A 12,057-nucleotide genomic window follows, 5' to 3' on the forward strand; every position below is an offset into this window, starting at 1 on the left:
GTAATTATGAAACATTACACTGCAGGCAAAAGCTTTTCGTTCGTAAACAAAAAAGTATGGAATTTTAAGTGGTATTTCTCTGAAAATTTGTATTCTGGCTAAGACGAGCGCGATCTTTCCATTTCTGGAATTTATAAAGTTTATTATCAGTCATGCTACCAATTTGTTGCAAAAGGCCTATTCAATGTCATACTTTGCAAATGCAGGTATTGTAAAAGACGATAGATTTTGTTTTGTTTTAGCAATCCATATAAAGTATCGCGTTAAAAGGAAACAGTAGCTTATTTGAAGTGCAAACTTTGAAGTACAAATAAACATATTCTACTCACGCTTTCAACTAAACGTTCACTTGAGTCGAAATCAAGAGAGGAACCCATCTTGTGTGAATTTGACCGCCGCAAAGTTTCCAAATCGCCACCGTGCGACAAGCGGCGTTCCAGGTCACCTTTTTCGTCTTCAAGTTTCTTTGCCAAGTAATTGAACGCGAGTTCGTGCGCTTTTTTCTTCAGAGCTTTTTCAGTGAGTCCCTTCTGGTGCAAACTCTGGATAGATTCGCGTTCGGAGTACTTCATAAACTTTTGAAGCTCGATCTCGTGCTCCGCTTTTAAGCGGCGGATCATTTCGGCTTTCTCGTGGTCATCAGCTACTTTAATTCGGTACATTTCGTCCACTCTATGTTTTTGTTCTTTCAAACTGGCGATCTCGCTTCGCAATTTTCGCTCTATCTCTGATCGGTCTTCACCCTCTTTTCCCTTATCCGCTAAAACCCTCCGTAACTCTTCTTCGGCACTTCGGTTCTTCTCCTTCTCCTCCAGAACTTGCTGCTTCAAAGTTTTCACTTCCTCCTCTTTGAACTTCAAAACTTGTCGGAGTTCGCTATCTTTCTCCTTCGCTGCATTTTCCCGTACTTTTTTAACCTCTGCTGCATGCTCGTCCGTTAGTCGCTTCGTGGTAAGCTCGATCGTTTTTTGCTTCTCCCTGTCGAAATTCTCTTGGATTCTCCTTTTTTCTGCAGATTTGTCCCGCAAAACTTGCCGAAATTTCGCGCGTACGGCTTCCAAGTCCGACCTCAAATTTGCAATGTGCCTTCGATAATTCTCCGCACTGCTCTTCTTGCGGGGTGATGCATAAGTTCCTGCGTCCCTATCTGGAACAGGAATGCTGGAAGATGGCATAATCCACAAGACACACAAATCACTTTAGTTCTAGCCTGCGTAGCAAGCGTTTCCGTCGGAAGATTTTCAATGTTTTGGCCGCGGGAAAATGAGGCGAGACAAGAAGGAAACGCTTTCAGACAAACCTCATCATTTTGAAAACCGCCCATTGACTTGTCATGCATGTCATGTCATGAATGTCATGATCACGCAGTGTGTTTTTGAGAACATGGGAACTGAGTTTTCCAGTTTAGCCATTCTCAGTCAGGAGCCCCTAGGAGGAACGAAGGGCCTCTGCCCGCAGGGTTCAAAGACTTCAAAGTCTGTGAAGATCAGCTGAAACAGTGAAATTTGAGATACACTTTCTGACGGTTGACGGTAAGAACTAGTAAGAAAGGCAGTAAACTTTTTGAAGGTTGACGTTAACCCCGGCATTGAGACCCTCTTTACAGGAACCAGGGTAACTCTCTCTTCCTGAACGAGGCTCCCCTTTGTTATCTCTAGCATCCAGCCGGACGCTAGGAAAAAAACTGTGGTACCCAGGGATGGCTCCTCCTTACTTGGGTAACAATAATGGTAACGAGCTGTCAGAACAAAGCTTGTTAAAACAAACGAAAGTGTTGTTCGAAAGTTCCCTGTTACGTCGTCAGTTAAGAGTTTGGCACGGCGTCAAATATAAAGAGGGTCGGCTGTGTAGTAGCCTCCAACGCAGACGTTCGTTGGGGTTCGTCAAGAGTTGGTCGGGCAGGAAGGCGCGTGACGAACCCTAAGAACGTCTTCGTGGGAGTCTGAGGTTAACTGTGTGGTGACTGTAATGGTTCACACATTCAGCTACAATCCACAAATCATCGTTTTTGACAGTTTCCATCGTTTGGTGATTATAACATCATCGAAAAGGAGCTCCTGCATGTATCGAAGAAACAGTCGGTTGGGTTATAAAAAAAGTCGCGCTTAGCTTTAAATTACAGTTAAGCCTCCTAACCTGTAGTCCATAGAGCGAGTTTCAATCGAGTGTCGTAAAACCAAAACCAAACTAATTTCTTTGGCCAATCCGAAAGGGACGGTGACAATCCAGTAAACCAAACAAAACTCGAAATAATTACACGCAGCCGACACAAAGCGCGGGAAAATGTGCACGCGCGAGCCACGCGATTGGTTTTGGTTTCACTTCTGATTGGTTGAAAAAGTGGCGCGAGAACTTTGAACCAATCATTGAGTGAAGTAATGCAAAACCAATGCAATTCGCTAATTACTTTCGACACTCAACTGAAAACCGCTCTATTTGACTTTAATTAAATCGTCCAGGATGTGGAGCACGGGGAAGAAGGCAGAGATTGTGTGCTAAGGATAATTATATAGTTAGCGGTTCCTGAGTGAAATCGTTCTCATCAGTTATTTCCTCGTCAAAGTAAGATTCACTTATATCTCGAGACAAATTGAGGCTGGTGGATGAAACCTGTTCTGTATCGCCAATTATTGCTTTTTTAAGCCGGCTTCGGTACCCAAAGATGCATTTTCATCAGCGTTTTGAAAGATTATCCCTTCACTGAAGAAGTATGAGGAACTCGCCTTACACTGCACGAACAGTTTCCAGCTTATCAAATCTTCTTTTCCTGAAAAGAAAACTGAGTAAAGAAAAACAGTCAGGTAGGCAAAAGTGGTCGAAAAACTGAAAATACTCGCGAACCTGTAGGGCTTAAAATTTAAAAATTTTCAGTCAAATCTGTGAAAGGAATCGCTAGGTATCGGAGCAGGAACCGATGGGCTCCTGATCGGAGCAAATATATGACAGGAAAACAATTTAGGGCTTTGCCTCTCGCAGTGGTAAATTGAGGAACACTTTCCACGGGCCCGGCAATGGTCCTTTGTCTTCTGCCTGGAGAGAAATAAGAAACTTGGCCATCATCACGTACTGAATGAAGGATCTCTAGAAAAGCTGTAAGGTGCCTCATAAAGCCTAATAGCCGTGCTGCCACAAAGAAAGCGCTGTAAGGCTATATTCACACTATTAACTGAAGAGAGTGTAGTGTAACGTGAAGTGCTAGATCTTCAGTTCCCACGGCCTGCTCCCGTCTGACCTTGTAGCTCAGTCGGTAGAGCGGCGGACGATCTAACCCGAAGGTTGTGGGTTCAATTCCCACCCTGGTCGGAGTTTTTCTCTGTCCTTGAGTGGGCCCAGTTCCATCAATAGGGCTAACGCTCACATGGTTCATACGGGATAGAAATCCAGCACTTCACGTTACCCTACACTCTCTTCAGTTAATTCTGTTTAAAATATAAGTGCTACACGGCCAACGTTTGTATAAACGTAACCTTTCCTTGTACTTGTATATATTCACACTATACCGGATAGGTTTTCGTGCCGACAAGAAAAACTGTCCAGTCCAGTATGCACCGCAGTAACGGCCCAGACTGGCTGTCGTTCACAAACATTGAACATCATGCCGGGGCAGCCTCCTCCTCGGACGCTTCGTTTTTCGCTTCGTGGAGGCGAGCGCGAAACGCGAGTGACTGGTGATGAACCACAAGGGACCATGGGAAGGGTACAGACGTCTCGCCCGTTCTGTCCTTCCCGCCTTCCTTTTCGCGCACATTTTCATCTAGAGGGAGACGTCTGGGTACGAGGCAGTTGTACCAAAGAGTGGAATTGAACCTATCTGATATGTGACGCTCCACTTTCGAGATCGGCGAGGCGCAGCTTAGCTCCATTCTGAGATCAAGCCCAAATACTTCAGTATGTGTGACCGGGAGCTCGTGCGAGTGCCCACGTAAGAGCTATCAGGGCTATCAGGTATAGTGTAGAACATAGCCTGAAGTTTGAACCCCCGATCTCTTGCAAAAAGTTTAGTCAACTTGAATTGAACCAAATCTGCACTCATAATATAAAAAAAAAGTTCAGTTCACTTGTTTGCTTCAGATTATCTTGAGCCAAATTAAAAGAGACAAATCAGAGCACCACTGGAATTTTATTCCTTAATTAACCATCAGATGTGTCATTGTTTTCTTTAAAACTAATAATAATTAAAAAAAAAAAAACCAGACACACACACGCACGCCCAGTACCGAAATTTAAATTAGATATTAGACTGAAACATCCCGTTACGTGTTCAGTTTAGCTATATTTCAAAATCACTCCCAGCTGTGATGATAAACATTTGAAGAAAACAATGATAATTGCGGCAACTATGAGTACAAGTCCACCATTTTCCGAAAAAAGTACAGAAACATGTTTTCACTTTTTCAATGTGATTTGCGGCTTTTTTCTCTGTTTAAGACATTTTTGAGTCAAGAAAAGGAAAATACGAACTGAGATTTAAATATTTGTTTAGCTGTTATTGTCTCCTCCGCCATTCAGTAAAATAATAAAAAAACGTTCATTTCGTTGGACTTGATACAACTCTGTTTCCAGTTATTCATTTTGTAGAAACAAAAAGGTTTCTTACCTGAATAAAAGCAGACTCCGTCTAATGAGTTTAATGAGAAATATGAAGGTCGTGAAGCACATATTGTGGATTCTATTTCTTTTTATCGTAAAAGGTTAATTATTTAGGAGTTCCCTTATAGTATTTATTTCTTTTGAATGGCAGCTTATCATTCTCATTAATTTTGAACGTTTCTTTACTTACATGAATATCTCATTTGTGGGAGCCAGAATTACCAGAGACACGTGAAAACGACTCGTGATCAAATATTTTTCGGGAATTAATATTTGCAAAATTGTGGTTTAGAATAACAATAATTATAAAATAAATGATGTAGTTTATGATGGAAACTGTGGTGTCATGGTAATTCTCAAGCATTAGGTCACTAAGGACGCACTAAAACTACAAATTTAGCTCTTAAGTAAATTTAGGCATGGGTCAACAGTTATTTTCCCGTAAAAATAAATGGGTGGTCAATAATAAGAACTGTTTACCATGAACTGAACAAAATACCAAGTAATATTACAAACCACAAACAAAATTATGCTTCAGAACACACAAATATTATGCAAATTAGGTCACGTGACCTCACAACTCCACAAAGTCTCGAAAACTCTCTAAGAAAAAATGGGGAGACTTTTTAGCAAGAGTTATTTTACGTAACTGGTACAAGAAAATACAAAATATAAACTACTACACTAACTGCCCTTGCCAACTTTGAAATATCTCGTTTGTTTTAAAAGTAAACGGGTGTTCCGACCAGTACCCAGTCTCCCAATACAAGTGTATCATTGTAACATGCTTTTCCTTCCAAAAATCTTGACATTGCGAAGCGTAGAAATGACATATCTAACGACCTTAAAATCATGAAACTAGCCGGGAAAAATTAAGGAGGAAAAAGAAAAAGTGTGCCCATTTTAGTTCAAAGCTTTTCTGGGCGTGACGAGTCACGTGACCTCATTTGCATATTTTGTGCGGGCCAAATAGACAAAAACTAGCAGTGTAAGTGTCTGACAAGTTTTCAACGTGCTACTGCTAATGCATCGAAAATAGACCACCCCCTTACTTTTCGACTTAATAACTGGAGACCAATGCCTTAATTAACTTGAGCTGAACACAGTTTGACGTTGGTCATGGAAATCATCAAGAAGAGAAATTTCGTATCCCCAAGCGGCCATGTAATGCTTTATTTATTATACAAACACCGCGTAAGCAACCGTGATAATAGGGACCTTAAGGTCCGAGGACGGCGACAGCGGAGAAAACGTCGCTGAAAACGTGAATACGCGTTCTTTCAATCTTCATAGCGACTACTCCAAGTCACTAACTTTGTCAATTGTAGACGAACTCTCCTAAAGTTGAATTCCTAAGAGCCATATTCAAGTTCAGAAAGAGAGAGGAAATTTCGTCGTTGCTTGTGTACTTCCTCTGTACATCGGGAAATTAGGGATTTTTACGTCGTAGTCTTGCAGTGACGGCAAAGAAATGTACAAAAAAGCGTGATGCACGTGCAAATAGTTGTTTTGGTAACTAAACCAATTGCTTTTTTGGCGTTCCCGTTGCCGTCGCCGTCGTCGGATCTTAAGGTCCCTAATATTTTCACATGTAAAGTTAACATGTTATTTTCACATGTCTCAGGCTGGTATTTCACTGGTGTTTACGGCTTAAAAAAGCAATCTTTCCATCCGTAAATAGCTAGAAACTAAAAATTGTCCATATAGGTAGCATTTAAACCAATGAGAATTAAGACAGAGATAAACCACATGGAAGAATGTGAAAAGCAAGAGTTACATCACTAAAGGTGGGCTCCGGGTTTTTCTTGCAGCGATCTCCGAAATGCCGGTTTATGGGCTATTCCCTCGAAAGACCCTGCATAGACTCAGAACTCTACTATCATGAACTCTAGCAGGCCGCATATAGACTGTAGCAATTCAATAGGTGTCCATGCATTGATGGTCTCATATGCAGGGTGACTATCTCTTTCTAATAGGATGTTCAGTCAGGCCCCACACACCTCCCCTGCAGGGATGAAGTCTCAGGCAGGCCTTCCCACTATCACCCCCGGGGCTGGGTCACCTATATGGCCCCAGTGAGAATTACCATGTCAAAAGAACTGTTCACTTTGTTGCATCTTTCGTGGCTGCACGTCAATTGCCTATCATAGATAGGTTAATTCTCGATCAGTGCACACGAGCAAAAAAAAAGTAGAGTTAACTGAATAGAGTGAAATGTGAAGTGCTAGACTTATATCCCATATGAACCATGTGAGCGTTAGCCCTACTGATGGAAATGGGCCCACAAATGGACAGAGAAAAACTCTGACCAGGGTGGGAAATGAACTCAGAGTTTTTCTCTGTCCATTTGTGGGCCCATTTCCATCAGTAGGGCTAACGCTCACATGGTTCATATGGGATATAAGTCTAGCACTTCACATTTCACTCTATTCAGTTAACTCTGTTTAAAATATAAGTGCTACACGGCCAACGTTTGTATAAACGTAACCTTTCATTGAAAAAAAAAAGTAGACGAGAAGCGAAGGTGAGCGAGCAAAACAGAGAGGAGAGAAGGGCAGAGCCTGTCTGACAGCATCTTTATATATACAACTCAGTCCGCCCACTTCCAAATTACAAAATACTGTTTCTGGTGTCAAAATATTCAATGTAGAAAGGTACGGTGAGGGAGAGTTGTCTCTGCGCACACGAGGCCCAGTAATTAGGGACTTGGGAACGAGAACGTCAAGGCGACAAATTCTACCATCTCTGTCAGAACTCGGGCGCGGTCCCTTCTCTTCAGCTCCAAACTAAATTCCCTTCTTTTAAGTAACTGGGACCCTTTGGAATAGTTGCGCAAAACAGTGAAAGGATGCGAAGTCTACGATGTTTTCATGGACGCCGCCGTTGTCGGATCGTAAGGTCCCTATAAATTGCGAGGACGGCGACGGCAGGTAAAACAAAGAAAATTTCGTCGTTGCTTGTTTACGTCCTCTATAAAACTTGAAATCAGGAGTTTGCACGTCGTAGTCGTGCAAAAACGGCAAAGAAATGTACAAAAAAGTGTGATGCACGTGCACCTATTACTTTTATGAGGTTTTCGTTGTTGTCGTCGTCGGATCTTAAGGTCCCTATTAACTGAACACCCACAGGATATACCAAGAGCTGGTATACCGTAATGAGGTATTGATTCCACTTCACCATCTCTCCCCAGTCCCCTCATGGTTTTCACTGGGCGAAACTTTTCTAGATCCCCTCCCTACTATCTAGGAAACTGGAACAGGTTATGGCTTTCAGGACATTATCAGTTGATCGAGAAGTTTGCCTGAATTTATGCCAAGGAAAATTGCTAAATGGCTTATAACTGCACCTTCTGAGTTTTATTTTGGCCTTTATTTACTTTGGTACATTTCCTTTTAAGACCAATTTCAAGAGTGGGTGTTGAGGTCATCTGGCAAAATGATCAATGAATTTTAATAAGTCAAAAAATAAAATTTATTTGTTTGGCACGAGCACTAAAGAGACTCAACAAAACAGGAACATTTTACTAAGACTAAAGAGATACTTTCATAACAAAACATGAACATTTTAATGATATCTTTGCGTTTGCCCTTTCAATGTACATCCAGATCATCCTTGTTGTGGCATTATGTTTAAGATCTCCTTTGTCAAAACAGATTTCAGAGTATCCTTTTAATTAGCCAGCTTGCACTGAATTTTTCTGTGATTAAGAAATAAAGCTTTATTCTCAAAAAAATGGGACGTAGGCTTCTAAAACTCAACAACAGTAACACAGCTAATGTTGGTGCTGCCACACAGAACACAATGTGTTGTCAACCACTACTAGTAATAAACTCCCCTAAAAAGTGGTCCACAAGAGTTATTTTTCTCAAACATTATTATTCATTCAAAACATTCTGCCATTTCTAGTTGGCAAACCCTCCAAATAAACGTTTTTGCCTGGTTCCTATTTGGCAACCGACTCCTTTGGTTTAGGGAGACTTTTTTACAGATCAAGTTGCCAGCTCGGAAATTAAAGGCGCCATGGCGACCAAAATGATTGCAACTTGGAGGGTTGTTGGCTAACATAACTTGGAGAATTCCTCATAACTAGCCAGTGTTTACCATATTTGGAAGATTGGAAGATGAAGGTAGCCTATGTGTAGCTGCACCTTCCCCTTTGGGGGAGGGTGCGGCTACATGTAGGCTAAGATGTAGGCAATACCCAACCTATTTGATTATTGCCCCAATATAAAATTAAGGTGGCAGTCTGGCTGTTTATGCATGAGTAAAGTAAAAAAAATGTTGAAAGAGTCAATGACTATCCAAAAACGAAGTAGCTGAATTTCTGATTAACACTGAATGGAAGAAATGCAAGAATACAGCAAAAATAGTACTAGATTAATCTCATCCATCTTTTGAGGATTATCAGCAAGAAACACATCTTTTTATTATCCTGAAACTGTGCTGAGAAAAGGCAAATGTTTTGAAGGAAGTCTATGACTGCTATATATGTGCAGGTAACGTTGTTAAGAACTTAGAATGATTTTGAATGAAAAATACAATGATATTATTATTATTGAACTAGGCTATCAAATGAGGTAAAGACTTATTCAGATCTTGGAGGCTGTTATCCACCAAGGACAGGTCTCTTTGACCTGCATAATTCTTCTCTTCACACTCAACCTAATTCAATGACTTTTTAATAACATCAAAATAAACATACAACATTAATTTAAATGTTTTAGTCCACACTGTCTAAAATAGTGCCAGTTTTGTACTTTTGTGGTCAAAGGAAGTCTCTCTGTACTACTGTCCCACAGTGAAAAAGAATTCTGCAAATTGCCCCCTCTCAACACGTGTGAAACACTTAATCTTGGGAAAGTCGCGAAAAGCTTCATCAAAGTGAAATGTAACATCTTGGCACTGAACTGTGGCAACTCCACCAACCCCAAAACCAGATTTTTTCCCCTCTATGTAAGCTGAAACATAATATTTTTTCTCCTTTTTCAAAGCCAGTGGATCAAACCATATATCATAGACATCAACTTTTGCTTCCTTGTAGGCAAGAGGTACAGATTTAAAACTTCCTTGATGAGAAAACTCACAGTGCTCTGGACCGAAGATTCTTATCTGAACGTTGTCATAGTCCACATCTTTCCTGCCAAACAAGCGGATCCCATGCAGCATAATATCCTTGTCTACCCAAAACTGTATTTTGTCCTCAGAACAAAAGTCGCCCACTCGGTAAAATTCATACTTATCATAAAACCATTCATGAGAGGTATGAGAGGAAAACTTTGCAAACCTGCAGCATGATTGACAGGTGCCAATCCGTTTGTTGTCTGGAAAACTAATAGGTCCTTCCAGCACTCCTTCGAAAATTTTCATCATTTCTTTTACTTCTATGTTTGTTATGATGTTGGCACTGACAACCATGTTAGCAAAGTCTCTTTCCGTCATTGCTGGGAATCGCAGGCTTTTCACAATATTTTCCCCAAGAATTCTTCTTTTGACACTGCCACAATCTGTGCTTAAACCCTGCCTTTCACATTCCTTGGTAGCCCACATATCGACAGCTTTAAACAACTCCATTTCCGGGATGGTCAAAGTATCTCTCTTAACCATAGCTCCAAGTAATGACCTTTCAAGTGTCGCGAATTCATCTGATTTTACGACTTCCACAGTCTCTCTGTCAATCATTTCCCAGCATCGATCCGCAAGGTAATTCTCATCAAATTGCTTAGCATGTGACAGAACACAAAACACATTTGACACATCCAAGTTCCTCAACAGGAAGTCGACGCATTCGTCGGCGAGTGACTTAAGAATGTATTTTTTCGCGACATATAGTACAAGCATCACGTTATTTTCGTTCAATTTTACCTCTTTTGTGTACATGTACCTCAACATTTCTAACACTCCCTCGTATTCGCAGTCGTGCAGCTCAATTGATTCTGACTTTTCAGCCATTTCACTGCGGAACATAGCGAAAAATACTGGGCTACAAATCGACAAAACAAACTTGTGCGCTGGAATCGCCATGTTCTTTTTCTTGGAGTTACTACTGTTGCCGCTTGCCTCTCGAACAACAAGACTCACATCACTCAGCAGATCGTTGTTAAACATAAACATACATCTCTCACTTATTGTTGCCCTCTTCTTTCCCCACTCCTCGTCAAAACCTGCCATGTTTTCGGCTGGCGACGAAATTGCATGGACGACTAATGAGGCAGGACCACGTTTTTATGTATGATTGGCAGGGCTGAATAACGTACTGCGCATGTCCGTGATATCACTTGTTTACAAGCGTAGGAGAAAAGGCGTTTCAACAAAACACTGACCCCCGGTCAACTGACCCCCTTTCTGACCCCCCTACTGACCCACTATAAAATCAATGGGAAAATGAATACTGCTTACTTAAGCCTCAACAACCCTCTTTAAACGGCATTGTTCAAAAGTATTTAAGTCTAAGCACCCATTTTAAAAAGGTTAGTTTTCGATTATTGTTGGCTTTTATAGGGGGTCAGTAAGGGGGTCAGTTGACCGGAGGTCAGTGTTTTGTCGAAACCCGGAGAAAAGCGTAGGCGCACGTTTCGCAGCGCAAGGGATGCAAATCACGAAGGAGAAATTCTGTGAATACGTATTAGAACTGCAAGTCATGTTAATGTATTTTAAGTAAACCAGGGATCAAGGAAAACGCTTTTGACCCTCTCGGCGAGGTTTTTCATTGTTTTGATCGTAAGTTTTATCAGAAAGATGACTGAGAGAAAAAGAGCGTTGCTGGAGTTTTGGCGACTTTTCTTCAATGGTACGTAAACGATTTACTTTAATATTATATTACCTCATTTACGTTTGAAGAAGAGCAAATCTTTGTAATATAGCCGAGCGATGACTCTTGTGGGTCGTTTCTTGGTGGCACGAAAGCCGGCGCGCAATGAGTCCTGGAACAAAAAGGTACACTGTACTGGCCGAGCTGCAGAATATATTTAGTTAGTTAAGTTTGTTCATTACTGGGTTGCCTTATAAGGCAAACCCAGTCGAGGTCTGCGTTTAGTTTGTTTGTTTTCTTTTTTTTCTTTTTTTTTTTTTTTTTTTCCGTGTCGGTAAAAGTCTTGTCTGTCACTCCCCTGGTAAGTGGTGTCTTTGTGGATAGAGCCTTCTGCGCGTATTTTCGTAGGATCGAGAGGGTAGTGGAACTGCGTAGATTTCTCTGGTGGACACAGTAGAATCATTAACTTAGCCTGCAATGGCGTCGAAAGTCATGCAACGCGAATGGCGTTTTAGTGGATCCTTAAACAAAATATACCCTTATGGAGCTCAATAATGGAAAGTCAGTTGGATAAACTAGGCATGAATCTCAAAAGCGACGAGTACTGGACTTCGACAACAATCTATCGCCCGTCGAGACGAAATCAAAGTGAGCAGTATTTACCTGAAGTACAAGGTAATTTGACACAATTGAGTTTGTTGTCTTCACGCACGCAATGA

The 12,057-nt window shown here is 41.2% G+C and overlaps 2 protein-coding genes across 2 annotated transcripts in view; both read right to left on the reverse strand.

Annotated features, from left to right (window-relative positions):
• LOC137976352 (zinc finger protein 510-like) overlaps positions 1 to 1,490 on the reverse strand; it is a 17,570-nt gene extending 16,080 nt beyond the window's left edge. The window contains exon 1 of the mRNA XM_068823692.1: positions 330 to 1,490. Within this exon, the coding sequence (XP_068679793.1) occupies positions 330 to 1,175 (846 nt within the window). The 5' untranslated portion in view covers positions 1,176 to 1,490. The remainder of the gene's footprint in view (positions 1 to 329) is intronic.
• A 6,591-nt stretch (positions 1,491 to 8,081) lies between these two features.
• On the reverse strand, positions 8,082 to 10,820 carry LOC137975855 (BTB/POZ domain-containing protein 6-like). Its single transcript, XM_068823057.1, has one exon. It carries the CDS (start codon positions 10,756 to 10,758, stop codon positions 9,376 to 9,378), a length of 1,383 nt encoding a protein of 460 aa, XP_068679158.1. The 5' UTR covers positions 10,759 to 10,820; the 3' UTR covers positions 8,082 to 9,375.
• Between the last annotated feature and the right edge of the window lie 1,237 nt (positions 10,821 to 12,057).

Source organism: Montipora foliosa, chromosome 11 (genome assembly GCF_036669935.1).
Source record: "Montipora foliosa isolate CH-2021 chromosome 11, ASM3666993v2, whole genome shotgun sequence".
NCBI classification, from domain to species: Eukaryota; Metazoa; Cnidaria; class Anthozoa; order Scleractinia; family Acroporidae; genus Montipora; species Montipora foliosa.

Coding starts and splice junctions, on each gene's coding strand:
- LOC137975855 (XM_068823057.1), bottom strand. CDS start 10,758: ATGGCAGGTTTTGACGAGGAGTGGGGAAAGAAGAGGGCAACAATAAGT.